Source organism: Coniophora puteana (assembly GCF_000271625.1).
Source record: "Coniophora puteana RWD-64-598 SS2 unplaced genomic scaffold CONPUscaffold_6, whole genome shotgun sequence".
NCBI lineage: Eukaryota > Fungi > Basidiomycota > Agaricomycetes > Boletales > Coniophoraceae > Coniophora > Coniophora puteana.
The window spans coordinates 2,154,529-2,182,357 of record NW_006913058.1 but is presented as its reverse complement, the minus strand read 5'-3'; the positions used below and the strand labels follow the sequence as shown (position 1 = coordinate 2,182,357).

Here is a 27,829-nt window from a genome sequence, read left to right as displayed (position 1 = left end):
AGACCTCTGAATCGTCGGTGTTGGACGAAGTGCGCACATGCTTCGGCCGACGATTGTAGCGATTGGAAAGCTGCGGTACCGTCCTGCCAACGTTCTGCTCGGAACACGGAAAGTATCGCAGTCCATTGCATGGATTAGCGCTTGATGAAAGGGTATACACTCCTCCGCCTTTATCACTCTCAAACGTATGCTTGGACTTGTCCTATGAAATAGAAGATAGAATCAGGGCAATCGTTTCGGCATAGTTTGCGAGTACAGCAAATCATCATAGCCTCTTCAGGCGCACATGTCCTCTTGCATGCATCATGTCTAAACCTTTCATTCATTAGTGCCTTCCTAAGCATTTATGATGTCTTTATATACAATATTGCATAATGTTATTTGTTCAACTGTTGACCGATCCTGTGCATCTTGTGAAGTCAAGGTCCAGTGGCAGGATACGCTCTACTTATCGAAACAACCATCGAGATGGACCGCCCAATCACTTCCCCGTGAAGTCGCCGTTTCGCCAGCCCCGGAAGATGGGGAGCCGCTTCAGAACGTGATCTTTTCAGCAGAGATCTTACGGCCGAACTGAGCGAAACGGAACAGTGATAAACCCCGCGTTCCCAAGCGAATCCCTGTCCTACTTAAGCATGTTATCGTATATCATCCTTGTCATTCCGTGTTGTATCATATACCCGCTCCTCATATCCCGATTCTCGTCCTTCGTATCATCTTTTAACATCTACGATGACCACTTCATTCCCTACGAGCAACAAATGGACCGACTTCCAGAGGAACATCTATGTCGCTGGCAAGCCGCCACTCCTAGGCACGGTTGATATGAAGGAGATCGAGGATAGTGCGAGGGAGAAGATGAAAGACCATATCGGTGCGTTGACCAGTCTGAGACTGTGTTCATGTCTGTCCATGTTGAACTGACTCTATATCATATCCTCTGCGTTTCCTACGTCGCGTTACCATCACTCTTGACGACGTGATTCGGGCTGTTCGACCGCGCCGATGGACGTGTAGGCAGCTACTTGTACACCTTCGGCAGCGCCGGGTCCAACTCCACGGACAAGGCCAACCGTGCGGCCCTCGATCGGTGGAAGATCGTCCCCCGCCTCCTGCAGGATGTCTCCAACCGTAACATCGAGGTGCGCTCCGTCTCCATGCACGCACCTGTGTTATTGACCATGCTAACATCACACCACGACAGACGACGATCCTAGGTGTCAAGTACGAAGCGCCCGTCTTTGTCGCGCCCGTCGGTGTGCAGGGCATCCTGCACCAGGATGGGGAGCTCGCGTCGGCAGCTGCGGCTGCAGCGTGCGGCGTACCGTACATCATGTCCACCGCGTCGTCGCGCTCGATCGAGGAGGTCGCACAGGCGAACGGGAGCGGCCAGCGGTGGTACCAGCTCTACTGGTACGTCTCCTTCCCCTTCCCCACCTTCCTCGAACCCGCATCACCCACTCACGACCAACCCAGGCCCCGCACAAGCGAAGTCACCGTCTCGCTCCTCCACCGCGCCAAAGCCGCAGGCTTCACCACGCTCGTCATCACCCTCGACACCTTCGTCCTCGGCTGGCGCCCGCACGACATCAAGACCGCGTTCCTCCCCTTCGGCTACGGCATCGGCTCGCAGGTGGGCACGTCCGACCCCGTGTTCATGCAGCGCCACGGGCTGCAGCCGCGGCACGAGCGCCCCGCGTTCCCGTTCGAGCCGGAGAAGATCCGCGCGCAGGCGGAGGCGGGCGACGAGCGGGCGCAGGAGGCGATGAAGCTGGGGATCAGTTTTCTGGGGGAGACGAATTCGGGTGCGTTTAGGGGCTGGGAGGATTTGCGGTTTGTGCAGCAGCATTGGGATGGGCCGATTGTGATCAAGGGCGTGCAGAGGGCTTCGGTGAGTCGTTGTTATCTTTCCTCTTCTCTCTTCGAGTGCTGATGGGGATGTGCCGCGTAGGACGCCGAGAAAGCCATTGAGATGGGTCTCGCGGGCATCGTCGTTTCGAACCACGGTGGTCGGCAAGTCGACGGTGCTCTCGGCTCCTTGGACGCGCTTGACCGCGTCATGCGCTCACCCAAAGTGCTCGAGGCGCAGAAGTCTGGCAAGTTCGCCGTGCTCTTTGACTCTGGCGTGCGGAACGGAAGCGATGTTATCAAGGCGCTCGCTCTCGGAGCCCAGGCCGTGCTCAGTGAGTACTATCCGATATACGAAGGTTTGATTTTACTGACAGCTGTTGGAGTCGGCCGACCGTTCATGTACGGTCTCGCGCTCGAGGGACAGAAGGGCGTCGAGCAGATCTTGATGCAGACGGTGGCGGATCTGCATGTTACACTTGGTCTCGCTGGCTTCGGGTCTGTCGAGGAGATCATCGGTGCTCGCGAGGAGGTTATCACGGATATTGGATATTAGCGAACCATATTCCTCAGATTAGCGAGAAACGAGAGAAATGTGGATCTGATAACATGTACTCATAGAGCAATGTACCAATGGACGCTATCTGACAAGCAAAAAAGCTGCGTCCTGGAAAGGTTTCCAGCAACGAATGGTATACTATTTTCTCTACCGCACGATACCCCTCATACAATCCAAATCACCCACTGTACAGAACCATCACCCCTACTCATCCACAAGCACAATAGAATCCAACACCGAAAACCCCGCCGCAACCCCGCCCTCGTCGCTCTCCGTCCCCTTCGTCCTCACCAACCACCCCACCTCCTTCTCGCCCTTGACCTCTCCGCCCCCAAACACCGCCCACCCGAAGATACCAAGCTCGCTGATCACCTCCGATCGGACGGCGCCCTCCGTACCGCCCGCACCCGCACGCACGAGGTAGCTAGATACGCTTTTGGGCGGGACGATCAGTGCCATCGCGATCCATGCTTCGCGCTCTGCGGGAGGGAGCGTGGCGAGGAAGGGCGGGATGGAGGATTTGTACACGTTGTTGCCGCCGCCTTCGCGCTGGGGCTTGAGCACCAGAGAAGCGTGCTGGGCGAGGGCGCGACGGACGCCCGCTGGTTCCGTGGAGGATGTGGATGCGGGTGAGGGCGAAGACGATGACGATGGTGGAGAGGGAGCGGATACAGAGCTGAGCGCGTCCGTGTCGTCTTCGTCGAGAGCCCACATGTCCATCCATGTTCCGCGGACGCGCTTCAGCTGCTCGTCGTTGTACTGCGTGCCCCACTTTGAGTCAGACAGGAACCGCTCGAGAACACCGGGTTTCGTCAGCGCTTCCTGCACCTTTTTTCCACCTGCGAGCTGAAGCGGGATGGAGGGACAGTTGATCGCGCGGCTCTTTTCGAGGAGGAAGCGCGTTTGGTAGTACGAGGGATCGGGGTAGTCGGTGGGCACGTAGCCAGCGCGGAAGTAGACGGTGGAGATCTCGTGGCCGTTTACGAGGAGCTTGCGGTCCGGGGAGGAGAGGGTGGCGGAAGTGGCGAGCTGGGCGAAGGTTTGGCGGATGATGTGGATATCGTGCCTGATGAATTGCGTTAGGAAGAGAGATATGGAATAGAGGGACGCAGGAACGCACGTCTTGAGGAGCTCGTACTCGAGCCAACGTTGGTCGAAGACGTTGCGCTCGTTCGGCTGGATTACGAATAGTATTCGCGAACTGCATACCGTTAGCCAAATCACTCCAATAAGCAGGGGTGAGACTCACCCAGAGGCCCCGTAGTGTTGATGTGCCTGAGCTAAGCCCTCTGCGAGTCCAGCAGTTGTGTTGTTGGAAGGGAAGTTATCCGCGGTAAGGTGTGATGATAAGCCGTAGTACTCCGTCGACGCATGGAGGTGCCTTTACCAGAGTAAATGGGCATCAGTAATACGTAGCGTTCTGAGAACGCGCATACACGCACCTATGCATCGCAGCCGCACGCTCCGATAGCGTACCAAAAGACGACGAGATAGTGTTGAACTCGACCTGCTTCAGCGACAGCGACCCTCCCTCCGACTCTGTGTGAAGTAGGTAATCCGACCGGAACAATCCAAGCTGCAAAGGCTACACGACCACAGCTACCGTTAGCCAGAAAGCTCAATGCTGTCACGAAAAGCGAGTAGGGAGCATACCTGGACAACGCCCTCCTCGCGAATCGCCTTCCATCCCTTCCACAGCGTTCCGACGAACTCGTCTGCCCTCCCCACGCCCACCTCTGCTCCCATCACGCTATCCAAGAACTCCGTGTCCATCGCGATGCGCGCGTAGAGGACATTGTATACCGACTGCAGCGCGACGGCCTCGGTAAACAGCCGTCGCGGGACGGGCGCGGGGAAGAGCGAGATCGGCGCGTGGATCGCGCTTGTCGGCGCTGGCGGCTGGGTCGGCGCTGGTGGGAGGTATAGGAGGCCATGGGAGAGTGAGTATGTCGTTGCTGCAAGAGTGAGTGCCTCGAGCTGCTCTCTGGTTAATGCGGGTGGCCAGGATGCGAAGTCGAACTTGGTCATAGTCGAGTGTCGGTCGTTTCTGTTGGTTTCTGTCTATGCAATCGAATGGGTACCTCTGAATTCGAAGAAGCTTTTATGGGGAGATGAGAAGGAGAAAGTGCTGAGAAAGCGAGTGAGCTCGCCATCCTGTTATCGTCGGCGGTTGTTGGTCAGCAAGGGGACTTGGTCCGCGTCCTGTCACATGTGTAAAGCCACTGCCCGAACCGCACGCATCGGTCGTTCCCCCTTTCGTTCGAACCACCACCACTATCGCCATCTCCATAACCCGCCGTCATGTCTGCCGCTAGGTGAGTATGCCTGCTCAATGTCATATATATGTCCATCTAACACTTGAACGCTCGCAGATCTCTCGCATCGTGCATCTTCTGCAAGATCGTCAAGGGTACGCACCCGCTAGACCTTGTCCGCGACTACAGTGCTCGACGGGCGCTTCCTCTTCGCAGGCGATATCCCAAGCTTCAAGCTCATCGAAACGGAGCACTCGTGAGTACATCATGCTCGTTCGACACAACCGTGCTAAACGTCCGACTAGGTTCTCGTTCCTTGACATTGGTCCCCTTTCCAAGGGCCACGCGCTCATCATCCCCAAAGGTGCGTTTATCTCGACTCCCGTATTGCGGCCAAAGCGCCTTGCTTATCGCTCCCCGGTAGACCACACTGAGAAGATGCATGAGCTCCCTGACGAGTACCTCACCGACGTGCTCCCGATCGCTAAGAAGATCGCGAACGCGCAGGGTCTTGAGAACTACAACATCCTCCAGGTGCGTATCACTGCGGTTCTTGACCCATAAACTGTTACTCAGGTGTCTCAAAACAGAACAATGGACGCATTGCGCACCAGGTGCGTCGTCATCCGTTCTCTTACCGTCTCCCTCCGTGACGTGAGCGTGCATCTTGCCCATGCAGGAAGTCGACCACGTCCACTTTCACGTCATCCCCAAGCCTCAGGCTAGCGACGATGAGGGTCTTGTCGTCGGCTGGCCTGCCAAGCAACCGCCGAAGGCTGATCTCGAGCAGTTGCATAAGGACATCATCGGCAAGCTTTAGGTAGTTTAGTTGAACATCTTCCCTTGGTACCGCCACGATGACTAAAGCTATGTGGCATATGATTCTCCATCAGTTCAGTTCGTCAGTGGTGCACTTCGTGCAAAGTTTGCTCACTAGTGAAACTGTGTCTGGCGGACCTCTCCGTTGCATGCACGCACACTTCACCTGTGTTGTGTATGATAGTATTTTCTGTGAAGTCGTAGAGACTCTCGCCTCTCTTACCTTATAGTGCCTGTTGCATCAGGCCAATTTGTGATCAAGTCGGTTGGTAAACACGTTCATTCGGGAGATTGCCTGTGCTATTCAAGTATAATACAAGTATTGAAACATCAATCCATGTGTATAGTACATAAAATCAGAGTATAGAAAGACATCAACCGAGAGTTAGTCTCCTCCTTTGTTCATCATTCTTGTCACCCTTGTCCTCAGTGCTCATCCTCATTCTCATCCATGTCACTATCATCCTCTTCCCCTTCATTCTACTCATCTTCGGTTTCTTCTTCACCTTCAAGTTGACCCAACTCTGCTTCCAGCTCTGCTGCTTGAGCATCCTTCCCTTGCTTTCTATACATAATTGCCAGACTGGCCATGGATGAGAGTGTATCAGGGTGTTCTGGTCCCAGCACCTTTTTTCCCACCTCCACAACCTGCACATAAAGATTTTCTGCTTCACTCATCTTTCCCAGGTTAGAATATATTGTTGCCAGACCTTCCATGGCTGAGAGTGTGTGAGGATGTTCTGGTCCCAGTATCTGTTCCCTTGCCTCCAGCACTTGCACTTGAAGCTGCTCTGCCTCACCCAACTTGCCTTGGTCTAAATATGTCATTGCCATATTATTCATGGCTGAGAGTGTATCTGGATGCTCTGGTCCTAGGATCTGTTTGCTTGCCTCTAACACTTGTACTTGAAGCTGTTCTGCCTCACTCATCTTGCCTTGGTCTGAATATGTAGTTGCCAAATTGCCCATGGCTAGGAGTGTCTCTGGATGCTCTGGTCCCAGTACCTGTTTCCTTGCCTCCAGCACCTGTAACTCAAGCTGCTCTGCCTCACTCATCTTGCCTTGGTCTGAATATGTAGCTGCCAAATTGCCCATGGCTAAGAGTGTCTCTGGATGCTCTGGTCCCAGTACCTGTTTTCTTGTCTCTAACACTTCCATTTGAAGCTGTTCTGCCTCATTCATCTTGCCTTGACCTGAATATGTCACTGCCAGATTATTCATGGCTGAGAGAGTGTGAGGATGTTCTGGTCCCAGTATCTGTTTGCTTGTCTCTAACACTTCCATTTGAAGCTGTTCTGCCTCACTCATCTTGCCTTGGTCTAAATATGTCCCTGCCAGATTATTCATGGCTATGAGTGTATCTGGATGCTCTGATCCTAGGATCTGTTTGCTTGCCTCTAACACTTGTACTTGAAGCTGTTCTGCCTCACTCATCTTGCCTTGGTCTAAATATGTCCCTGCCAGATTATTCATGGCTATGAGTGTATCTGGATGCGCTGCTCCCAGTATCTGTTTCCTTGCCTCTGACACCTGTACCTCGAGCTGCTCTGCCTCACTCATCTTGCCTTGGTCTGAATATGTAGCTGCCAGATTGGCCATGGCTGAGAGTGTGTCTGGATGCTCTACTCCCAGTACCTGTTTCCTTGCCTTCAGCACTCGCACTTGAAGCTGCTCTGCCTCACTCATATTGCCTTGGTTTGAATATGTGACTGCCAGATTGCTCATGGCCATGAGTGTGTTTAGATGTTCATCCCCATATTTTTTCTGCATTTCTTGTAGGACTTGGCTTTTGCAAACCTCCTCCTTTTTGTACATGCCCATATCACGATAGACCATTGCCCACTTTGCAGCAACTGCCCATGTTATTTCAAAAGCTTTACTTGCATGAATAATGTGCTGAGATAAGTGTTTCCTTGTTAAATAATCAACTTCATCATCTCCCCATGGTACAGCTAAAGCAAGCATATGCACAGCTTTCCCTTTTGTATCTGACACATTGCTCACTTGATCTACTATCCACTCATGGATTAAAGGATGAATGTTCAATGCACCATTGGCAGTATGAATCAATGAATAGTGCAAAAGATCTTGGATAACATGCATAAACAGAACTGAGTTCCAATATTGACTATCTCCCATGAGCTTTGTAATGAATGGAGGTAAGTTCAAATCCTCATCTCTATTGTTTTCCCATGCTGATTTAAAAATCACTTCAGAAATACCACTGTGATGCATGAATGAGCATAACTGAAGAAACTTTTTTGAATGATCTTCAAGCCTATCATAGCTGAGAAGCCATGTAGTGTATGCTGTAGATGTGTAACCATCCTGTTTCTGCACAGCTTCTTCTTTTAAAAGCTCCAGCCTATGAGTCTTGAACAAATCCACATATTTTTCAATAGAAATTTCAAGTGTTGATATATATGCTCCAGCTTGAGCAATAGCCAGTGCCAAATATCCCAGTTCCTGGAGTAGAGTAATTAGTTACTAAATATTTGGCATATTTCTGATGCAATTACCTTGACTAATCCATGTGCGGAATTCATTGTAGATTGGGTTTCTATCACTTTGCTTGTTTTCACCAAGAGATTAACAGCTTCTCCTTCTTCCATATCATATACATGACATGATGAGTGTGCTTCTGTAGCATGGATTTTGCAAGAGTCATTTCTCGAGGTAATCAAAATATTCCCATGTTTACCCCTTGGGAAATATTTGTACAAGTTGAATGTGGGATCATCTGCATTATCCAGCAGTATCAACCAGTTATTATTTTGCCCCGAAAACCAATTCAAAGCAGCTGTGTCAGACTTTTGAAGTCCTTTGTTATCAGCGATATCAATGAGATCAGCCTTGATAGACTGCTCTGAAGATGCATCTATGAAGAAGACATATGAAAACCTATGTAATTTGTCAGGCAATGTATCATTGCAATTGATGTAAGTTGCATACCATGGATTTTCACCATTCTGTGCAATCTCAATGAATTTGTATGCACACTGTGATTTCCCTGAACCTCCTGGTCCATAAAGAACAAACACCTTCTGAAGGGTGGCAGGTGTACTAGGATCAACACCAATATATGCATTCATCTGAGAAAGAATACTGTTCCTCCCAGTGAACACAGGAGTTGGGGGAGGCACAACCTTCAGTCCCCTCGGAATAGCAGACTGAACCAAATTATGGCCAGCAAGCACTGCACGGGCATGAACATCCAGCAGAGAATCCACCATGGAGTCCACTTCAGCAGTTACAACCCCCCGCTGCAAGTGACGAGAAGTGTGGGCAGCCACTGTGCCCAACCCCTTCACATGTACCCAGGAGACATCCTCCAATCCATGGGTGACACTGCACCGGTGATATGCACCCGGGCATTCCAAAAACCGAGCTGCAAGCTCCTCTGATACTCTTTCACAATCGACAATCATGCTTTGCATAAGCGCAGCTGAATCACGAGACGCGATCAACCCCCCAGCTGATACAGCAGTAATGGTCTTGGGGTGACCTGTGCCTACACTGACCAACGTTGCGAGGGCATCACCCGGAAAGAGAGCCTCTGCCTCCCGAAGGGCAATCTGGCTGGGGTTGTTTGCCCCTACACCGCCATCAATGTAGTGATGGTGCACATGCCCAGCAGTGAGGGCAGCCGGCTTAAAATGACCAGGCATAGCCATCGTGGCACGCACGGCCTCCCAGATATAATAATCGGGGGACGCGTTGGCCTTAACACTGTACGTACGCAGCACCTCGGGAATACCAGCATTCATATTATCAGCCAACATGGCGCAAACAAACCTACGGTGAGTGTGTTACCCGACCGGTCTAGCATCCAGAATCAACAAATGAAAACATACACATTACAAGCATTGTCATTGGTGGTCGTATCCGCGAGCATACGGACGTTCGCGTCGCTGAGGACGTTCGCCACGATAGCCTTGGCGGCGAGCTCAAGCGTAGTAGCCTTGAACTTCCCCTCGCCGAAACGCTTTCGACCGTGCTCGTAGACGTCCTTGACGAACGTTTCAAACGTAGCAATGGCATCGTCGACGGACATCCGAAGACGGCCGAGCATGAGCGCAATGAGTCTAGCGAACGTTCAGCAGACGATACTCATAAGGGCTGAAGATAAGGAAGGGACGGGGCAGAAGCAAGACTTACCCGCCCGTGCCCGAGCCGCCGACGAGGTCGAAGTAGTCACACGGACGCGGAAGAGAGGGCAGCTCCTTCTCGGTCTGGATACGGTACATGATTTCGCGAATGATAAGCAGCGCAGATAGTCCGCGGACGCCGCCTCCATCTAAACGTAAAGAAAGTAGTTAGCACAGCGCATTAGATGGATAAGATGAGCAGATAACGACGACGACGACGAAGGATTGGAAGGGTTCAACGATAGTCGGGAGCGAGGACACACCGATAGACAGCAGACGTCTTCCTTTGGGTTCGTTTTCAGGCATAGTAGAGCAATTTCAGAGGTTTTTTTGAGCGTTCTGGTGTGTTTGGTATAGACGATAGCAGTAGGTGAGATGGTGGGAGGAAGGAAAGAAAGGATCGAGGGGGGATCCGGTAGACGAACGCTCAGGCGCTTAGATAGGGGTCCGTGCGAGGACTCGGAGATGCAGGCTAATTTCGGATTCCTCGTGCTGTGTGGCATGCATATGGGCGTCGACCCCATTTGTTGCTAACCCAGACCGCCACCTAGTGCCCGACGGTGAAAGCATTGATCAGTGGTGCGACATTGAATGCTTTCGAATGTTTTGCTGACCTGAGCGGTGTTGACAGCGAGTTGCAAGTAGACTAGGGCCCGGGGTGTAACTTGCGGACTTTTTCATGGTGACGCAAAACCGAGCTGTGCGCCTCGACGAGGCAGTTTGAATGCCCCTACTAGATGCTCTCTCGGCATCCTTATCGCCCAGCGCGACGGATGCAAGGGTCCACTCACGCAGCGACATGTAGCAAATCTCACGCACACTCCAAACATGATCTTGAGACCTTCGAGTGACGCCTTTCTCCCATACGCGGTGGAACCCAAAGAGAACCTCAATCAGGGCCTGGAAGCGGCCACGGTAGACTCAAGACCCCGGGCATGTGTGGTCGCCAGCAGGGAAAGTGGGTGCCGTATCTCTCCATCATTATCATCAATGAACGCCCCATAGAGTTTTGGACGCTTAGCGTCAGCAGTTGATTTGAGACGCTCGAGAGCATGTAGGTTACCTCGTCGTCTATGGGAACAGGGGAACAGGAGGAAAGCGCAAGGAGAGCGCAAGGAGAGCGAGTCAGGTCTAGCAAGTTCGAACGGAGAATGCGCACCCAGCGTGCACGGTGCAGCCAGCAAAGTACTCTCCCAGTGTCAGCAATTACGTACTCACTATTGCTGCGGGCAGCGACTTGCGAGTATACGTATCAGTGCGTCATCCAACTTAGAAAATGCCCTTATTTGATTCCGGCTGACTGAGGAGGACATGCAGCGCGCGCTGATATCGATTCATCATTGGTAACCGTACTCTCGGTCGCATTTCGCCTTGCACCTTGCACCCATTTCCACCCGCAGTTGGCTCGCAGAAAGGAAGCATACGTACGTGTTCCCTGTACTTCAAATGTGGAATCTCCAAAGAGATGAACGAGACTAGCTATCCTGCTTCCCGCTGTCGCACGCTCCGACCCTGAAGTTTTGGACTTGTCCGTTTAGCCAACGAATACTGGACTAAGCATAGTCAACCTTGTAGTCAATGTATCATGGTACGTCCTCCGAGTCGTGTCTTTATCACAGAAGATATGAATAGCAGGGGAAACACGTGTACACACATCAACCTGTTCCACTTCCGCCCTCGATCTCAGTGCCTCGTGGATTGGAAGCTAGTTTCCTTCGAGAGGATCCCATGAACACCGATGCGCGCACATGCTGTGGACCGCATTCTGTGGACAGTTTGGTGGCTCGCCGATCACCCACTCCGCATTGGGTGTTGCTTTCAACGACGGGACGGTAGTCCGTCGATGATGACGTCCATGTTTCAGCCACTGCTGCACATGCGAGCGCTGCTGAAGGTGGCAACAACGTACAGAAGTGGCCTGCAGTGGCCTTCCCTGCTGGAAAAATGACGGAGCAGTGCTCATGCACTTGGAGTCCTTCGCAGTGCTGTGAGGTCACGCTTCAGCGATTTGTGGAAACGACGTCATTGCCGTTACCTTCCCCTCCGATATTCCTTATGTTGCATTTGCATACCATTTCGCGCTTACTAACGAGACCGGGGGGCGACGATAATCACCATTCCTCATCACCACATGGTCAAAACCGATTCTAGGTCCTGAATCAGCTCTCGAGAAGCGAGATCCACTTGACAACTACCTCTTAGCCAGAGACGCTCCAAGTAGTATAGGCTAGTTCGCATCGCCGAATTTAATGAATACATAGCTCAATCATTAATACCAGCTAGAACGCTTGGGGTCGTTATTACGTATGTCCTACTACAGTGTCGAGTGGATAACAACTAGATAAACGTGTATTCGTCCCCTCTTTGGATGGATTCTACAGCCAATAACTCGGATCTGTGATCTTCAAGCAATCGCGAATACTGCTCAATTGAAATTGAAAGTCGAAGGATGTATAAACCAGCTTGAGTAATAGCTTGAGGGGAAAGTTCTAGTTCCTGAGGAGCGATTCGGACCAATCCGAGTCGTAAGTACTATGATGATTAGCTCACACAGAGCGCAAATACCTTCACTAAAGCAGATGCAGCGTGCCGCGAGGTCATGCTTTCTGTTATTCTGCTTGTCTTCAGGAAGAGCTTCAGAGCGTCCTCTTCTTCCATACGGTCTATGTGGCTTGCTGAGTTCTCACCAATTCCTTCTCCATAGAACAGTTCAGACCGTGACGTTATCAAGATATTCCCATGCGAGCAACTTGGAAAATAGGCGGACAAGTTAGACGTAGGATCAATTGCGCCGTCAAATAGTATCAGCCAGTTGTCTATTTGCCCTGAAAGCCATGCCAGCGCTTCTAAATGTGATCTCTGAAGTCCTTTACTGATAGCGAGATCAGTAAGGTCAGCCTTGATAGATCGTTCAGAAGATGCGTCTATAAGGAACACGTGTGAGAAACTGGGTAATCTGTCAGATAATGCGTTATAGTGAATAAAGGCTCTCTTACCGTGGATCGTCTTGAGCCTGAGATACCTCAATAAATTTGTATGCACACTGTGACTTTCCCACACCCGCCGGACCATATAGCACGAAGACCTTTCGATAGGTAGCAGCTAAACTAGAGCCAGCTCCGAAGTATACATCCATCTCAGAAAGGGTTTCGTGCCTCCCAGTGAATGTAGGGGTAGCGGAAGGTACAACTTTGAGCACCCTTATGGTAGCAGAAGAGATTAAGTTGTGGCCTGCAAGCACTGCACGGGCACGGACATCAAGTAGCGACTCCACCATGGAATCGAGCTCGGCGCTGATACGCAGCCCCTCCAGGTAGCGTGAAGTCTGAGTCACCACTGTATCCAGCGCCTTCGCATCGACCCAAGATACACCCTCCGTTCCATGTATAACACTGCATCGATAGTATGCACCCGGGCGTTGAGAAAATCGACCTGTGAGTTCGTCTGATACTCTCTCGCAATCAACAGCTACCCTTTGCATAAGCGCGGATGGATCAGAGGCTGCAGCCATTTGGTGTGCAGAATCAGCGATGATTTCTGAGCGGCCGGTCCCTACGCTGATTAGGACGGCTAGAGCATCACCCGGGAAAATTGACTCTGCTTCCCGAAGCGCAAGTTGGCTGGGATTGTTGGAGCCAACCCCTCCATCAATGAATCTGTGTTGCAATCCGAACTCGCCTGAGAGAGTGGCAGGTTTAAAGTCGCCAGGCATGGCCATTGTCGCACGTGCAGCTTGCCAGATTGTAAAATTGGAGGACGTGTTGTTCCTAGCGCGATACGTGCGCAATAGGGTGGGGCTACTCGCGTTAAGATTATCAGCAAACATGGCGCAGACGAATCTGCAGTAGATGTTGTGTTCAATCAGGCTTGAGTCTCGAGCTGTGATTAGAACGTACACTTTGCAGGCGTTATTGGCGGCGGCGAAATCATCGAACAGGCGGGCATTCTCATCGTCAAGGACCCTCGAAACGATAGCTCTGGAGGCGAGTTCAAGCACAGTGGCTTTGAACCTCTCCTTGCTAAAACGCTTGCGACCTTCACCGTAGACTTCCTTGGCAAACGTTTTAAAGCTAGCGATGGCATCGTCTATGGGCAGGCAGAGACGACCGAGCATGAGGGCGATGAGCCTATAAAGAGAGTTCAGCGTACAAGGCTATGAGAATGCGTAGCGGGAACAACTGCGGAAGAATGACATACCCGCCCGTGCCAGAGCCGCAGATGAGGTCGAAGTAGTCGCACGGCCGAGGAAGAGAGTGCAATCCTTCCCTGATCTGGATGCGGCGCATAATATCGCGGATGATAAGCAACGCGGACAATCCCCGGACGCCACCACCATCTAGACGTGCACGATATAGTGAACACGCCGAGGCGAGTGGGTGAAAAGAGGGTAAATGACTATCAGCGACGGCGATCTCAAGCAACTCATGACGATCGGGGGCGGGTCCGCACCTATAGAGAGTAAACGTCGTCCCTTTTGCGCCTTTTCAGCCATAAATGAGTTGATAGCGGTGGGTGAGATGATGGGAGGTAAAAAGAAAGGATAGGACGGAATTTCCGAAGACAAGCACTCATGCACACAGGAAGTGGTCCGTGCGCTTGCGGGGATTAACTTTGGGCCGTTTCCTGTTATAACGAATGAAAAAGGACATAGGATGCACAAGTACAATGGGCGCTTGGTCTCTGCATCGGAAGGGCGACAGGAAGTGCTAATCTGACAGTAGCTAGCTGTGTGAATGCGGGCCGGTGACTGAATGCTGAGCCGTGGCGCATGCGAGTCACTGATAATAAGCCCGCAAGTCCGTCCGAAGAGTCGTGAAAACTAGACTTGAGGAAGGAGCGAAGTTTTCCGTAGCTCGACTGAGACACTTTCGATCAAGAGAAGGCGAAACTAAGGTGGATGGACACAGCTTACGAAATAGAGGCTAAACGACCCGTGTGCAGAGATGGCAGTCGTACTAAGAATGCGCTGTGTGTCAAGCTAGAAAACAGTCGGGGAGGCAGATCGATATAAGGGACGAAGCAGGCATCGTCAGAGGTAGTGCAATAAGTGGACATTACATGAAGTCCTCCTCAATCGCCTTCCCCATCAGCTTCGGCACGTCCTCATCCTCTTCGCCATTAAACAGTGAATCGTAGGACCGCGCTGCCTTCTCTGCCTCTCGCTGCTTCGCCAGATCTGCATCGACCTTTTTCTGCAGCGATTGAAAGGCTTGTAAGGGCGGCGAGGAGCTAAGAAAAGGTGAATAGACGAACCTTTTGAGCTGCAATGACGCGCTTCTCCGCGTTCTCCTTCTTGATTCGCTCGATACGCTCGTTCTCGTGGTCGACTTCCTTCTCGACCTTGGTCTTGTTGAGTCGGTTGACGATAGGGTTCTCGCGCTTGGGAACGTGAACTATATGGACGTCGCTCAGCGAAGGCGTAGACCTGTGGAGAAGATGAACATACCTTTCTTCACCTGGAGGACATTGAATGTCGGGTGAATATATGCGGTCGAAAGCTCGGGATATACGTACGCGTTTGTCATTGTGGAAGGACACCTGGCCTGTAGCCATATCCCCCGTTTTCTAGAGTCATAGTTATTTTACTACGTGGGCTGGATGACGACTTGAAGACCAGTGTTACGGACCTTGAGGTTATCACCCGGGGTGTATATGATCGTCAAGTTGTCCTTCTTGTTCCCTGCAGTTCGGTCACACCTCGCGCATACACAGGCACAAGAGGTTGAATAGTACCTTCGATGGAGTTCGCCTTGACGAGCTGAGCACAATCCGTGAGGAGAGCATTCGGTATGGTCTCCCAGGTCATACCGTCCGGCATGCGAAGGTAGACGTGGGCAGACGAGAGCTTGTCGACGTGGAACCAGACGTCCTGTGGCCACGCATATTTGATCAGGTCCTCGTCTAATCTGTGTTGGTTAAGATCTCGCTACATCGCATAGTGCGGAGTGGGTTGCTCACTTTCGACCTTATCCTTGCCCATGTAGATCGTCGCGGGAGGCTTCACCGCTACAAAGTTCGGGTCAGACAGTGGATTGATGCATAGCAGGCTGCTGCGTACCTGTTGACGTGAAGAAGAGGACCATGTTTGCAAGGCAAGCGAATGATAGGTAAGAGACAAAAGTGGGCTGAATCGGAGCAGAGGCAAGGCTGAATGAGCGGAGACGCCCAAGTCCAGCGATCGTGGGAAATAAACTGCCTCCTTTGACGCTGTTCAGCACATCCGCGACGCCTGTTTCCTTTAACCGCTCTCATCGTCTTTCACGACAGTCCCATCCCACAGTCCCTTGCATTTCTTGTAAGACCTGCCTAACAAAACCCAACCAACCATAACCTCACCTATCTCTCAGCGTCTCCCTTCACTTCGCCGCTGAACACCTTCTCTCAGCCCAACCTTCAGTGGCGTGCCGACCACAAGCCCATCGCCAAATCCGCATCTTAGCTTACTCCACACCATCATGCAACCAATGCCTAACCGCCTGGGCCTGGGCATGCGCCCCGGAGTTCCCTCCTTCGGCCAGGGCCCATCCATGTCCGCGCTCGCACAGCAAGCACAGATGGGCGGACCCGGCGGCATGGCTCTCCCGCCTCCCATGGGCGCTGGACCCATGGGCGGGGCGTTCGTGCCTCCCGGTGCGCAGAAGACCGCGACGCTATTCGTCGGCTCCATTTCGGGTGGAATTACGGACGCGTTCTTGAACAGGTTGCTCGCCGTACGTTTCCTTTCCCTTTTCCCTCTTAGTAGCGTTGGTGTGCAGTAGCTGACTTTTGATTTGTGTTGGGGACGAATGTAGACTTGTGGACCTGTCAAGCCTATCAAACGACTCATTACGCCTGCGAACAAGCCGCAGGGATTCGGGTTCGCCGAGTTCGACGATGCGGACTCAGCTCTGCGTGCGATCACCCTCCTCCAGGGCGTGGAACTCCCGGCGCTTGAAGACGGCTGTGCGAACAAGAAGTTGCTGGTGCGTCTCCTTACTTGCCTTGCATTGTCTCATGACAGTGTTTACGTCGATCTTTTGGTATGCTTTTACTATATAGATTAAAGCAGATGAGAAGACGAAGCTATTCCTCGACGCGTTCTCCGCGCAGAAGATGAAAACTGACGTGCGTCCCACCCCTTCTTTTCCCTCTCCCTCCCGCTAACCATACTTCATCTCAATAGGAGGATGAAGCCAGACTCGCCGACTCCCGCGCCAAAATTACCGCCCTCGTCGACGAGATCAACGCCCTCTCCGCCGAAGCCGCCAACTCGGGCCTCCTCGACAAGGAAAAATACGTGATCCCACCGCACCTGCACGACCTGCAAGAAGCCGACCTGCCCGAGACGCAGCGCGGGCTCGTCATCAGCGAGATCGCGCAGTTCCGCGAGAGCGCAGCCAAGCGGGAGCGCGAGAAGCTCAAGAACGTCAGGGCGAACATGGCCGCCGCGACGAACTCGTTTGGGTCACCTTCGCCCGGGCCCGGCCCTGCGAATGGGAACGCGCCGAATGGGCCGAAGACGAGGGAGTGGGGCAAGCCGCAGGGGGCGAGTCCGGCGCCTGGGACGCCTGGGAAGGGGACGAGGGGTGCGTCGTATGGGAAGGCGCCTGCGGGCTTTGTGAAGGCGGAGGATGCGAGTGCGGGCGGTATGACGGCTGCAAAAGGGAAGACGGACGAGGAGCTTGAGGAGGAGAGGAAAGAGGCGAGAAGACGAGAGGAAGAGAACTCGTATCGAGACGTATGTTTTTCCTGCTTTGCAATGCGTGTATGCATTACTAATGACCCATGTAGCGAGAGCGACGGTACGAGCCACGCGAACGGACAAGACTGGCTGCCATAGAACGTTCCATCGCTCGCCAGCAAGCTATCCGTGAAGCTGAAGAGCGCGATCGCGTGGAGATGCAGGCTCGTCTCGACGTCTGGGACGACGACGAGTCCGACGAGATGTTCTACGTTGACCGGTACGTCTTCTTTGCCTCTCACTCTAGCTTAGCCGTTCTCGTTGCTCACGGATATGCGCCCATAGAGCCCGCTGGCGCCAAATGCGCGCCCGCCGCGTGGCCCTCGAGGAGCAGCACGACTCTGAGTCGCGCATGTACGAAGAGCGCGAGGCTGAGAACCTCCGGATCGAGTCCGAGAAGTTCCTTGCACGGCAGATGGAGGACATGCAGGCGCTCGCGGACGAGCAGCGTCGTGCTGGCATGTTGCTCGACGACGGCGCGCCCGTGCGGCTCAACATGTCGCTGCAGCAATCTGGCAAGGCCGATGCCTCGGGTGTTGCGAGCAAGGAGGGCGCTGCGAAGGGGAGCAGCAAGGCAGCTGTGGCGTTCAACCAGGAGGAGGAGGAGGAGGAGGCGACGAAGAAGCGCAAGGTGCCGCTTGTGAAGCTTGACTTTGGCGTCGCGGAGGGGGATAAGGCGAAGGAGAGGTTGAAGGATATTCAGCAGAATGTGCCGCATGATAAGGAGAGCTTGTTCAAGGGCAAGGTCCGGTGGGATGGGTTGTCGGACGTGCGTCTTCTCTTCCTGTTCTTGCCCCTCACCCACTCCCGCTATTCACTCGTTCCTTCTTCCTTTCCCTTTGCTTGTCACGAGTGTCTCGGCTACTTATCATGAATGTGTGCTAACCGACTTTCTTCCTCCTGAATCGATATGGGCCAACAGTCGATGATAGACAGAAAACTAGAGCCGCTTATCAAGCGCCAGATGGTCAAGTACCTCGGCGAGCTGGAGGATGACGACTTGATCATGTTCGTGCTCGAACATCTCAAGGATCACAAAGGCCCGCAGAAGCTTATCGAAGGTCTTGAACCCGTACGTGTCCTCTTATGCTCTGATACTGAATCGGTCTAATTGACATATATGAGTAGGTGCTCGAAGAAGAAGCGCAAGAGTTTGTCGTCTCCATCTGGCGCCAGGTCATCTTCGAAAGCATGGCTTACAGCGAAGGCTTGCACACCGAGCGACTCATGGTCGACGAGTGATGCGTCGACGAGCCCCGTCGGCCTGTCGTAGAGCCGTGAGGGCGCAGGTGCGTGGCGGACTACTGGCATCCCTGAGCCCGCTGAGGTATACTGCGGAGAGTGGGCGCGTATTAGGTCGTTTGGAAGGAGGGCGAAGAAAAATTTGGAGTCGATGCGTAAGACCCGTGTAGGAGTTTGTGGTTACGGTTTGTTGACTTTGGATGCGCCCTCGTAAGTACGTTGTCTAATGAATCGATGCTTGACGAAAACGGATTGCTTTCTTTTTTATCCTATCGTCCTGTTATTGCTTGTACCTATTTTCCCGACGTTTCGCAAGAGGATTACTACGCCGTTGTTGAACGTTGAGTATTCATGTTGCTCTTTTCTTGTCTTTGGCAATTTGACCGCGACTTGCATGTTGAGCATGTGGAGAGACCCATAATAATGGAGCGCCGGTTCATCCTCGTTACAAGAAGCTTCACTTTTGACCAATGTTTCGCTGAATATTTTGGACTCTTGTCGGTAAGTACTAGTCTCGCTGTAACGATGTACTCTAGCATATGTCCATTAGAATCGAACGTAACCGTCGACGTTGTAAATCTTTCCCGGGATAAGCGACCTTCAGGAGCTACTTAACGTCTATTACTCGTACCGGTACCATGCAACAAGAAATAAACCCAATAAACGAACATATATCCGCCATGTGTTCGACTGCGAATATTTCGACGCGTCATTGAACATTGCATATTGAAAGTCGAGGTCGGGGTGGTAAGTCAACTTGAAAGTGTCGCAATCGATACGCGCCGAAAAAGTCAATCCCCCTATCTTTTAGAGTTTAACGATTAGACTTATCGCGTCTTTCATTCTCTTTCATTCCTTGCTTTTCTCCTCTCGACTTGCCATGTCTCTCCATCTCCCTGCCTCAAGTCTTCAGGCTACATCCCCCGCAGAATCTGACATCGATGCTAGTTCTGCATCCTCAGTGACAGGGAGCGACTATGCCGATGAGGACAACAACTTTGACGACTGGGTCTCGGATCAGATGGAGGCGCAGCCTTGTCGTTCGCTGTTTGAGGATAAGACTCTCCCAAGTGCCGGCGAAGCATTGAAATACGATGAGGAGACGTATGGATTTGGGTTGGATGCTGTTTGCGAGAAGCTTGGTGAGTGTTTGCTATGATGTATACTCGGAAAAAGGGGCTAATACCAGGTTCCTATGCGTGTAGCTCTGGATGCGTATGGGCGGATACGGCTTATCAACTTCATTCGCAAAACGGTGAGTATGGTATTTCGTGGATACTCTCTCTGAAGCTGAGTACGCGTGGTATGATTAGAGGCCGTCGGCGAAGGATATGCAGAACTTGATGGGCTCGGAGGCCTTTCTATCCGCAGACGAATATCTTATCCCCTCCGTTGAAGATGACCCTCTCCTTCGTACGTCTGTCTTTTCCCAAGCTGACGCAATGTCCCGCTTCATAAGTTGACTGCTAAACGAAACGCGTAGAACCCGACCCTGACTCCTGGTCTTCTGACGAGGACGAAGCGCCCCTAGCTTCGTCCAGCTTCAAAGCCAAGTCAAAAGCCCCAGCAGATACACCAAAGGACCTCCCGGGAGCACTCAAACGCGTGCGTGCTCTGGAGGCTAAGCTTTCAGCAGCACGTCAGGACATGGCCGACTACCGCAAGCTCGTCGCGCAACGGCTAGACGCGGCGCGGCTGGCAGACATCGCTGCTGAGCCAGGACCATCGGCGTCTGGTGCAAGTGTAGCATCGGTAAGAGACGATGATACTCATTATTTCGAGAGCTACGCGGCCAATGGTGCGTCTGTCTTACATCTTCATCCGGTACCTCTCCCTGATATACTCGAACACGACAGACATTCACGCTGTGATGATCCAAGACAAAGTCCGAACGTCGACGTACGCGTCATTTATCCTGCAGAACCCGATGCTGTTCCGCGACGCGATCGTTCTCGACGTTGGGTGCGGGACTGGCATTCTCTCGCTTTTCGCGGCTCGTGGTGGAGCACGGCACGTGTATGCGGTCGACGCTAGCGGAGTTGCGGAGAAGGCGAAGGCGATTGTGAAAGAGAATAAACTGGAGGACAAGATTACGTGCGTCCTTTTCCCCTCTCATTTCACCCTAAACTAAGGAAACTAACGTCTGGACGACAGCGTCATCCATGGCAAAGTTGAAGACATCACCCTTCCCAACGGCGTCGACAAGGTCGACATCATCATTTCCGAATGGATGGGATACGCACTCCTATACGAGTCGATGCTCGACTCGGTTCTTCGCGCACGCGATCGCTTCCTCAAGCCTGGAGGGGTGCTTGCTCCAAGCCAGGCTCATATGGCGCTCGCGCTATGTGAGGGAAGCGAAATATGGAAAGAGAGGATCGGATTCTGGGGAGATGTGTACGGGTTTGATCTGTCGGAGATGGCCAAGTGCGTGTATGAAGACGCGGTTGTGGACGTCGTTGGCCCCGAGTCGATAATCAGCGCACCCTGCGTGGTTAAGGTCCGTCTTGCCCCTATCATCTCCTTCTTGTATCTCAGCTCAACCTATTCTCGCTCCTCCATCTAACAGGACATTCTTATCTCGCAAATCACACCCGCCAAACTCGACTTCTCAGCGCCATTTTCACTCACATGTACTTCCGACCGGCGGACTAAGATCCGTGCCCTCGTGTTGCACTTCGACATCTTCTTCACGACACACGGCCGACCCATCCCTCCGGGCACGCAGGTCCACCTCATTCCAGAGGGCGAAGCCGCGCTCGCGGAGGTCTGGCCCGTCGGCGGACGGCCACCGCAGCGCCGCTCTTCGCAGGGAGGCGGGCTCAAGCGGCGGTCGTCGCTTGCCCCTGTCGAAGGCAGCTTGCAGTTCGGCGGAGTCGATGGAGAGGCGAGGGTGGTAGTGGACGAGGCAGAGGAGAAGCGGAAGGCGGAGGCAGCGCAGCGCGAGAAGGAGGCGGCGCGTGTAACGAGCTTTAGTACGGGCCCGAGGAGCGTGCCGACGCATTGGAAGCAGACGATATTTTTCTTGAGGGAGCCGATTGTTGCTGGTGATGGTGCGTTCCTTTCCCTTTTGTTCTGTTCCGCTATGTCCCGCCTAGAGATACTTATGAATTGCGTTGTGCTGCAGGTACTATCGTGCGGGGAACATTTAGCTGCAAAAAGGCGGACGATAATTCGCGCGAGCTAGATGTCGAGATTCACTATGCTGTTCAGCAGCCCGGCGAGGATGCCTTCGGAGACGTTATTGTACAGATGTACAAAGTGCGGTGAAGCTTCTGATCTTTGTAGAAATGAACAGTCGGTGAAGTTGAAATGTATGCTCTACGATTTCTTGTATCTTGATGTATGGACTCGTCTTCGGGGACGTGTGTTTCGTTGCCTCACTGCGATACTTGCAAGCAACGTAAAGATGTGAACGTGCCTTGTAGCTTGAAGTATGCCAAATGCGAGGAAGTATCAGTCCGCCCCAGTCTCAACTACCTCGGACACGAGTTCCGAGACTTATTGACCCTGAGTCTCTTGACGCCCTGCCTTATCAAACGCCCGCGTGTGTTAGAACACGGAGTACAGTTTCAGCACATAGCTCTTCGGCAAATTTGCTGTCGACGATTTGTCCTAGTGAAAGCAGGCTGATATGCAATCCATTCATTTCCATTCTACTATACAGTGGAGCTCAAGGTAGGCGCAATTAATCCCCATACCCATAATGTGCACAGCTAACCACCCTAACTCCAAAGTCCACATTGGTCTACTGTTCACTATGGTACATGTCTCTCAACCGCTGCTTAACGTAGTCACCGGCCGTGACGGGCGGGTACTTTGGCGGCCGGTCGGACGAGACGCAGCTTTCAATGGGCTAAATACCACAAGAATAAGCGACATGATTCCCGTTTGGAAAGGAGGGAAGGACGCACCTCGATGTTGACATCGTAGTCCGTCCCGAAGAAGAGCGGGATGGAGTACCGTTCTGCGCCGGTGCGGTTTATGGCGCGGTGGACGGTCGACTTAAATACGTCATCTTTAAGAACGATACGTTGGAAATTAGCACAAAGACTACACATTCAAGGCGCAGACGTACTCGTCCAACGGGCGAACTGGTCGCCGAGGCTACAATCGCGGGTGAGCATGAATGCGCGTGCGGTCATTGAAGCAGGCGATGATGGATCTCACTTGATCACGAGCGTTCCGTCGATTGATGGTGCGTCTACCCACTGCTTAGACGCGTTAAGCACCTGGAGAGCCTGGATACCGGGCTGTTGCCAAAGGATTGTGAAGAACTAGAGTGAATGGTATAAGCTTAGTTTGTTCACTTTTACAATAAATGTTGAGGCTGACCTCGAAGCTTCACGTAGATGGAAACCATCAGCTTCGTGCAAGAGATAACGTGTTGAAGATAGAAAGCGAGACGCACTCAGTATGAGCACCGATTCCAACCGTGCGATCGTCCACGGGCCCCGTCTGCGGTGGGTAGTGGAGTGCACGCATGATCGCAGCCGAGTTACGTGTCTGTATAGCGACACAGGATAGCAGTAAGACTCGGGTGACCATAGGAGAGGGAACGAGTGCAGCACCTTATCGTCGAAGTACCTCTCTTCGAGCTCAAGCGCGAGTGCGAACAATGGGAATAGATGCCGACCAACGCGTACGGCTTCGTGACTGTGTATATACGTCCGTAATGATCGCTCTCATAAGGACTAATAGCCAGACGGAGACGAGGGTCGGTACTCACTAGTACGCCAGCATATCCTCCCTGAACCTTTTCGCTTCCTCAGGGGTACCCCAATCCGCCTCGGAGGGCCAGACGTTCGCGCCGGACATTTCGCCATCGTTCAGTCGCTTTTCATCTAGGCTGTTGCCGTTGGGTGGGGTGAGCGCTTCCCAGCCAAGCTCGTAGCCTTCGTGGTTGTCTCCGTTGTTGGTCGGGTCGATGTTTGCGTCGAGGAGAGGAGAGTAGCCTTTGAAGTTGGGTGTAGTCTTGTGATGAAGCTGAGAAACGACAGTAAGCATTTTTAAGCCATCGTGGTTTGTATCTCCAGACATAAAAGCTGGCAATGAAATAAGGACCAAGAGGACGAAGGCGTACCTTCATCTTGGTTTCCGAAGGGAGGGCAAAGTAACGCGCTATTGAGCTGGTGACGTTAGATACGATTTGGCCGGGTATTCCATGGTTCTTGACTAACTTCCATGTTAGATCAGTGACTCGAACCAGCTGAAGTGAACAGAGCACAAACCGTAGAAGAAGCCGACCTCGATGCACGCTGTGCGTACCTCGCGGGCGAGGGCAACTTTATCGAGGTTCCCCAGGTCTCTGCCGAGAATGTCTGAGCGAATTTAAGGTCAATGTTGCGCATATAAAAGCATACACGATCGGAATCGAGTCAAATGTAACGTCCTTTGCCTGGCTAGCGAGGGACATGGTCGTTGTAAGGAAAGAGGAGGTGGTCGCGCGTAGTCTTATCTCGGCGCGTACGCGTGAGTCGCGACCTTCTACCGTAACACCTTCCGCGACCTCTACCTCGTCTATACCATCGTCGTCGACACATCCAACGCATACGTCCCAGCCTGGCGGTGCCTTTGATTTATCCAGCCCGCATCCTACAACATGTATGCCAGCGTCATCAAAAGTTGCTCAAGGCGACGACCCGTTCCCCGCCGACGCCACATTGTGCCGACTAAAGCATTGGCTCCCTTGGACCACTCGAGGGATCTGTGTGGGAGCCAGATTCAGGCGGCGAGGGGCAGACTTCGCCCTCCAAGATTGAGAGTGAGTTTTGGTTCTCTGTCGAAAGACTGGAATACTTACTTGCCGTCAGAATCGTCTCTGCTGGTGCTGGAAGTTTCTCCCAAAGATAGCACGTACGAAGTCGTCCGCCTCCACGCTTCATCCACCATCTACTAGCTATCGAGCTTTCATGCGAGAACCCAGTACCCCTCCTCCTCCTCTCTATCTTCCAACCACTTTCTTTCGTCAACAGGTGCTGATGAGCTGCAATTCAATCCGAGTGGTTCGACCATCTGTCTTTCAACGGCGTCTACTATTCCATCGCACCTCCGCCTCTAGCACCATGTCGATGCCCAAGAACGACTCGGAGCGGAGTTCACGCGCGACAGATAGCTGCTGGGCTAGTTTTCCCCCTCGAGTCAGCGAGCGACGATGCTGACGACTCTCATTCAGGTTTCGGGTACCTAGCTGGTTTTTGCAGACGCGCCGAAGGAGAAGCGGGAGAAGATGGCAGGGGCGAGTTGACGGGAAGGAAAGACGATATCCACTGCCGCATCCTCAGGCTCGAAACTGGCGTTTACGTCCCTGCCTAGCGCGAAGACTTAGGCATCGCAGCGAGAGCTAATCAGAGAGTGGTGCGTTTGCCACTTCCACCTTTGCATTAACTCCTTCTAACGAGGTCGTGTGCAGGCATTACCCAGCCATGATCCAAGAAACAGCATATAGGTCTACGGAATTCCCTCAGCTTTCAAAGCGTAACATTGTCTGGCCCATTGGCGGATAGATAGGCATCGAATCAATCGTCATGAACGGCGGCGGCATTATACCATGGTTGTCGACCGCGCCTGAGCTGTGGGCCCGGATGGTCTGTGGCTGCCGCATTTGAAGCAGACAACATAGGTCTCGAGGTGGTCGGCTGCTGCTAGGAGAGGTGCGTATCCATTTCTCCATTCTCTCGTGTATCGCGATGCTTATTATTGCGTCTTGAATGATAGGAACTATGCTACCGAGTTGGTTCAAAGTACCGCGGAGGGCTGTTGGCGACTCGCAGGGGCACAACATGTCGATCTACCTACTATGCAAATGCAACCGCCAGCTAAAGACGGGGCGAGTGTCATTACTATCGGGGTCTACGCTACGCACGATGATCTCAGCGTCAGTTTCTGAAGGACGGTTTCTCATGCCATGTATACGTAGGCCGCCCGAATTTGACTTTCGAGTTATTCATACTAATTCCTCCTCAACGAAACTCGCGATTAAAGTGTCCTTCGTGAACGTATCTGCAGGGTCGGACGGCACTGAGCCGCGGCAAATGTGAGAGCGCGTGGCTCCTGTTTCTCCGCAGGCCAAACGCGGCAACGACGGTCTTCAAGTTGAGGTGTTGGCTTATCAGACGCCCAATGGTTAGGGCATGAGGCGATCAGGAATAGAACGAGGTTCCACGCACAGGGCTGGAGCTTAGCGCTGAGCACCCGTCTTGGGAACATTCTCGTCCTCCTCCCCTCCCCTCCTCCCACCACCACGACGACTGCTATCGCCTTCGAAAAACTTGCTCAAGCTCTAAATTCTGTTCAAAATATGCCTGAAACCGAACCAAAGGGACGTAGACTGCAGTCCACCGGTACGTGCTCGCTTCTGATAGCTCTTGATCCCACCCAAACGCTGCCCATCGTCGTCTCTCGCTGAAGCACCCGTCAAATCGCACTGTGTTGACTGAGTTTACTTTTGTCTAGACGGTGGCTGCGTTCGCGCCATGTCTGCGTAGCTTATCATCAAAGAGATAATGCATCGCATCCAAGTCAGCGAAGGACCGCCTTCCACACCTCTGCCGTGCGAGTACTTCGACCTCATCGGGGGCACCGATATCGGCGGGTGAGTGATAAATACGGCCGCATGGGCGGCACCTCGCATCACCTACAATCTGACGTTGGACTTGCGTTCTCTGAACACCCAGGCTCGCCGTGTTGATGTTCGGCCGTCTCCGCATGCCAATCGACGATGCGATTGCGGCTTTCAGTCACTTCGTCGACGCTGTGTGGGCTCGCGGTCGCAAGCATCGCGGTGAGGATAAGTTTAAAGCCAGCAAACTCGAAAAGGTCATCAAAGACATCGTGAAGGCTGCCTCCGGTGATGTCGACGCTCTCATGGTGGGCGGTCCTGCTGATCGTGACGGTGATGTTGGCCACGAGTGCGTACCTCTCGAACATGTTACTGTACACTCTGAGGTTGTTGATCCATTCCTCCGTAGCTTTGTTTGTGCTATGCTGGCCGGGAACCAGAATACCAGTATTTTTACTCTGTTCCGTACGTACGTAGCTCGAACCAATCCCAGCCCCGACTGTGCCGTGTGGGAGGCTGTGTATGCCACGATGGCTCTGCCCGGTGGGCACTTCAAGCCCGCGTCTATTACTACTCGCGGGATGTCACAGCACTACATTGGCGGTGCCATGGGGGCTAACAACCCTGCACGCCGTGGGCTCCGAGAGGCTGAGGCTCTCTTTCCAACTGATCACCTTGCTATACTAATCAGCATTGGTACTGGGCATCCTGGTACCACCACGGTGGCGGGTGACGGTGGTACTGTTGGTGCTGGTGATATAAATGCTATTTAGCTGGAGACTGCGAGCAGGTCTCGGAGGAGCTCTATGCTCAGTTCACCCAATGCCTGGGTGTATATGTCCGGTGCAATGTCAGCCAGGGGAGATGCAGGCTGTTTTATGGATTGATGCTGGTAGTCTGAGTGCAGTGGCAGCACACACCAACTAGTACTTATCTGCAGCTGGATGATACCAGCATTTGAGTTGATGGTGTTGTTAATGGTCTGCTGCATCCTACTGTGGGTGCATCATTTTCTGGTCATAGCTTGGTGATGGATGTTCCAACTAAGGTGTTGAAGATGGTGCCTCCACCATCTGTTATATTCCCTGGCAAAGATGACATCCTCAACCAGATGAAAGTTTACTTTGAGGGTGACTCCAGTCAAGTTGTTTCACCGCAGAAGGTGTTTGTGTTATATGGTCCTGGTGGTGAAGGCAAGACCCAAATTGCATGTAAATTTGTTCAGATGGTTCAGAGCAGTGATTGCCCACAGTGAGCACTGCAATTGCCTTTGAGGTTGGTGTGTTACTAACTGTTGGCATAGATTCTCAGACATCTTTTTTGTCGATGCATCTTCTCAGTCTATAGAGGCTGATCTGTGTTGAAAGTACAAGTAGTACTAGACCTTTTTATGACCTTAGTCGGCTTAGCACTTCATGTCTATGCTGGCTACTCCATCAACAATGTCCCCTCTGCAGTTCTACATTGTCTCTTACACTATACGGCACTAGGTATCATGGGTAGTATTGGCACCTATTCATGCTTTGTCATGGCCTGAGCTTATTGTGTGTGGCCATGTGAACTATGAGTCAGACATCCATGTTGTGCATGGTTTAGGGCTGGCTAGTTATGAGTACGGTAGTCAATTCACATGCTCCTGTATCCTATATATATGAGTTGCTACCATGAATATTATTG

At 52.6% G+C, this 27,829-nt stretch overlaps 11 protein-coding genes across 11 annotated transcripts; 5 read left to right on the top strand and 6 right to left on the bottom strand.

The window, feature by feature from the left end:
* Positions 1–674: 674 nt before the first annotated feature.
* Positions 675–2,500, top strand: CONPUDRAFT_144284 (FMN-dependent alpha-hydroxy acid dehydrogenase). Its single transcript, XM_007770681.1, has 6 exons — positions 675–874; positions 1,018–1,142; positions 1,205–1,413; positions 1,477–1,891; positions 1,952–2,183; positions 2,226–2,500. The coding sequence occupies exons 1-6, from the start codon at positions 733–735 to the stop codon at positions 2,402–2,404; spliced, it is 1,302 nt and encodes a 433-aa protein (XP_007768871.1). The 5' UTR covers positions 675–732; the 3' UTR covers positions 2,405–2,500.
* CONPUDRAFT_104990 (glutathione synthase) lies at positions 2,494–4,479 on the bottom strand. The gene is made up of 5 exons (XM_007770680.1): positions 4,061–4,479; positions 3,850–3,992; positions 3,657–3,788; positions 3,528–3,608; positions 2,494–3,473 (listed from the first exon to the last, which is right to left on the bottom strand). Exons 1-5 carry the CDS (start codon positions 4,433–4,435, stop codon positions 2,612–2,614), a joined length of 1,593 nt encoding a protein of 530 aa, XP_007768870.1. The 5' UTR covers positions 4,436–4,479; the 3' UTR covers positions 2,494–2,611.
* A 199-nt stretch (positions 4,480–4,678) lies between these two features.
* On the top strand, positions 4,679–5,861 carry CONPUDRAFT_82436 (HIT-like protein). Its single transcript, XM_007770679.1, has 7 exons — positions 4,679–4,722; positions 4,780–4,817; positions 4,879–4,918; positions 4,968–5,026; positions 5,087–5,196; positions 5,253–5,276; positions 5,342–5,861. Exons 1-7 carry the CDS (start codon positions 4,709–4,711, stop codon positions 5,480–5,482), a joined length of 426 nt encoding a protein of 141 aa, XP_007768869.1. The 5' UTR covers positions 4,679–4,708; the 3' UTR covers positions 5,483–5,861.
* Positions 5,862–5,961: 100 nt separating this feature from the next.
* CONPUDRAFT_55796 (kinesin light chain) lies at positions 5,962–7,446 on the bottom strand (the record flags this gene model as incomplete). Its single annotated transcript, XM_007770033.1, has 1 exon — positions 5,962–7,446. The coding sequence occupies one exon, from the start codon at positions 7,444–7,446 to the stop codon at positions 5,962–5,964; it is 1,485 nt and encodes a 494-aa protein (XP_007768223.1).
* A 1,300-nt stretch (positions 7,447–8,746) lies between these two features.
* Positions 8,747–14,131, bottom strand: CONPUDRAFT_165668 (FabD lysophospholipase-like protein). Its single transcript, XM_007770678.1, has 9 exons — positions 14,079–14,131; positions 13,827–13,965; positions 13,526–13,756; positions 12,626–13,468; positions 12,503–12,576; positions 9,640–9,778; positions 9,336–9,566; positions 9,003–9,276; positions 8,747–8,926 (listed from the first exon to the last, which is right to left on the bottom strand). The coding sequence occupies exons 1-9, from the start codon at positions 14,119–14,121 to the stop codon at positions 8,906–8,908; spliced, it is 1,995 nt and encodes a 664-aa protein (XP_007768868.1). The 5' UTR covers positions 14,122–14,131; the 3' UTR covers positions 8,747–8,905.
* Positions 14,132–14,592: 461 nt separating this feature from the next.
* Positions 14,593–15,752, bottom strand: CONPUDRAFT_124738 (cytoplasmic protein). Its single transcript, XM_007770677.1, has 8 exons — positions 15,688–15,752; positions 15,588–15,635; positions 15,363–15,530; positions 15,257–15,309; positions 15,144–15,194; positions 15,076–15,085; positions 14,883–15,022; positions 14,593–14,821 (listed from the first exon to the last, which is right to left on the bottom strand). Exons 1-8 carry the CDS (start codon positions 15,710–15,712, stop codon positions 14,684–14,686), a joined length of 633 nt encoding a protein of 210 aa, XP_007768867.1. The 5' UTR covers positions 15,713–15,752; the 3' UTR covers positions 14,593–14,683.
* Positions 15,753–16,084: 332 nt separating this feature from the next.
* CONPUDRAFT_73253 (uncharacterized protein) lies at positions 16,085–18,591 on the top strand (the record flags this gene model as incomplete). The annotated part of the gene is made up of 8 exons (XM_007770145.1): positions 16,085–16,339; positions 16,421–16,591; positions 16,668–16,733; positions 16,792–17,346; positions 17,400–17,569; positions 17,635–18,118; positions 18,272–18,421; positions 18,478–18,591. The coding sequence occupies 8 exons, from the start codon at positions 16,085–16,087 to the stop codon at positions 18,589–18,591; spliced, it is 1,965 nt and encodes a 654-aa protein (XP_007768335.1).
* An 880-nt stretch (positions 18,592–19,471) lies between these two features.
* CONPUDRAFT_124733 (S-adenosyl-L-methionine-dependent methyltransferase) lies at positions 19,472–21,971 on the top strand (the record flags this gene model as incomplete). The annotated part of the gene is made up of 8 exons (XM_007770676.1): positions 19,472–19,733; positions 19,797–19,846; positions 19,905–20,004; positions 20,075–20,389; positions 20,448–20,685; positions 20,746–21,091; positions 21,161–21,644; positions 21,719–21,971. 8 exons carry the CDS (start codon positions 19,472–19,474, stop codon positions 21,859–21,861), a joined length of 1,938 nt encoding a protein of 645 aa, XP_007768866.1. The 3' UTR covers positions 21,862–21,971.
* A 249-nt stretch (positions 21,972–22,220) lies between these two features.
* CONPUDRAFT_165664 (2OG-Fe(II) oxygenase) lies at positions 22,221–24,007 on the bottom strand (the record flags this gene model as incomplete). The annotated part of the gene is made up of 11 exons (XM_007770675.1): positions 22,221–22,447; positions 22,506–22,609; positions 22,670–22,698; positions 22,762–22,868; positions 22,927–22,933; positions 23,003–23,097; positions 23,163–23,247; positions 23,321–23,577; positions 23,675–23,766; positions 23,823–23,899; positions 23,955–24,007. 11 exons carry the CDS (start codon positions 24,005–24,007, stop codon positions 22,340–22,342), a joined length of 1,014 nt encoding a protein of 337 aa, XP_007768865.1. The 3' UTR covers positions 22,221–22,339.
* Positions 24,008–24,687: 680 nt separating this feature from the next.
* On the bottom strand, positions 24,688–25,812 carry CONPUDRAFT_82432 (uncharacterized protein). Its single transcript, XM_007770674.1, has 5 exons — positions 25,576–25,812; positions 25,309–25,506; positions 25,004–25,244; positions 24,767–24,948; positions 24,688–24,713 (listed from the first exon to the last, which is right to left on the bottom strand). The coding sequence occupies exons 1-2, from the start codon at positions 25,798–25,800 to the stop codon at positions 25,492–25,494; spliced, it is 240 nt and encodes a 79-aa protein (XP_007768864.1). The 5' UTR covers positions 25,801–25,812; the 3' UTR covers positions 24,688–24,713; positions 24,767–24,948; positions 25,004–25,244; positions 25,309–25,491.
* Positions 25,813–25,893: 81 nt separating this feature from the next.
* On the top strand, positions 25,894–26,925 carry CONPUDRAFT_165663 (FabD lysophospholipase-like protein; the record flags this gene model as incomplete). Its single annotated transcript, XM_007770673.1, has 4 exons — positions 25,894–25,934; positions 26,047–26,185; positions 26,268–26,501; positions 26,562–26,925. Exons 2-4 carry the CDS (start codon positions 26,097–26,099, stop codon positions 26,923–26,925), a joined length of 687 nt encoding a protein of 228 aa, XP_007768863.1. The 5' UTR covers positions 25,894–25,934; positions 26,047–26,096.
* Between the last annotated feature and the right edge of the window lie 904 nt (positions 26,926–27,829).

What these genes read in the sequence shown, in the direction of transcription:
- CONPUDRAFT_144284 (XM_007770681.1), top strand. Translation starts at nt 733, where the DNA reads ATGACCACTTCATTCCCTACGAGCAACAAATGGACCGACTTCCAGAGG. An exon ending in AGGGCGTGCAGAGGGCTTCG is followed by an intron (nt 1,892 to 1,951) that starts GTGAGTCGTTGT and finishes TGTGCCGCGTAG; the next exon opens with GACGCCGAGAAAGCCATTGA. An exon ending in CGGAGCCCAGGCCGTGCTCA is followed by an intron (nt 2,184 to 2,225) that starts GTGAGTACTATC and finishes TTTTACTGACAG; the next exon opens with CTGTTGGAGTCGGCCGACCG.
- CONPUDRAFT_104990 (XM_007770680.1), bottom strand. Translation starts at nt 4,435, where the DNA reads ATGACCAAGTTCGACTTCGCATCCTGGCCACCCGCATTAACCAGAGAG. An exon ending in GCGAGGAGGGCGTTGTCCAG is followed by an intron (nt 3,993 to 4,060) that starts GTATGCTCCCTA and finishes GTGGTCGTGTAG; the next exon opens with CCTTTGCAGCTTGGATTGTT. An exon ending in CGTGCGGCTGCGATGCATAG is followed by an intron (nt 3,789 to 3,849) that starts GTGCGTGTATGC and finishes ACTCTGGTAAAG; the next exon opens with GCACCTCCATGCGTCGACGG.
- CONPUDRAFT_82436 (XM_007770679.1), top strand. An exon ending in CTCATCGAAACGGAGCACTC is followed by an intron (nt 4,919 to 4,967) that starts GTGAGTACATCA and finishes ACGTCCGACTAG; the next exon opens with GTTCTCGTTCCTTGACATTG. An exon ending in ATGGACGCATTGCGCACCAG is followed by an intron (nt 5,277 to 5,341) that starts GTGCGTCGTCAT and finishes TTGCCCATGCAG; the next exon opens with GAAGTCGACCACGTCCACTT.
- CONPUDRAFT_165668 (XM_007770678.1), bottom strand. Translation starts at nt 14,121, where the DNA reads ATGGCTGAAAAGGCGCAAAAGGGACGACGTTTACTCTCTATAG. An exon ending in GCCAATAACGCCTGCAAAGT is followed by an intron (nt 13,469 to 13,525) that starts GTACGTTCTAAT and finishes CATCTACTGCAG; the next exon opens with ATTCGTCTGCGCCATGTTTG. An exon ending in CCTTACTGATCTCGCTATCA is followed by an intron (nt 9,779 to 12,502) that starts GTAAAGGACTTC and finishes CTTTACGTTTAG; the next exon opens with ATGGAGGCGGCGTCCGCGGA.
- CONPUDRAFT_124738 (XM_007770677.1), bottom strand. Translation starts at nt 15,712, where the DNA reads ATGGTCCTCTTCTTCACGTCAACAG. An exon ending in GGGCAAGGATAAGGTCGAAA is followed by an intron (nt 15,531 to 15,587) that starts GTGAGCAACCCA and finishes AACACAGATTAG; the next exon opens with ACGAGGACCTGATCAAATAT. An exon ending in CCCCGGGTGATAACCTCAAG is followed by an intron (nt 15,195 to 15,256) that starts GTCCGTAACACT and finishes CTATGACTCTAG; the next exon opens with AAAACGGGGGATATGGCTAC.
- CONPUDRAFT_82432 (XM_007770674.1), bottom strand. Translation starts at nt 25,800, where the DNA reads ATGTTCCCAAGACGGGTGCTCAGCGCTAAGCTCCAGCCCTGTGCGTGG.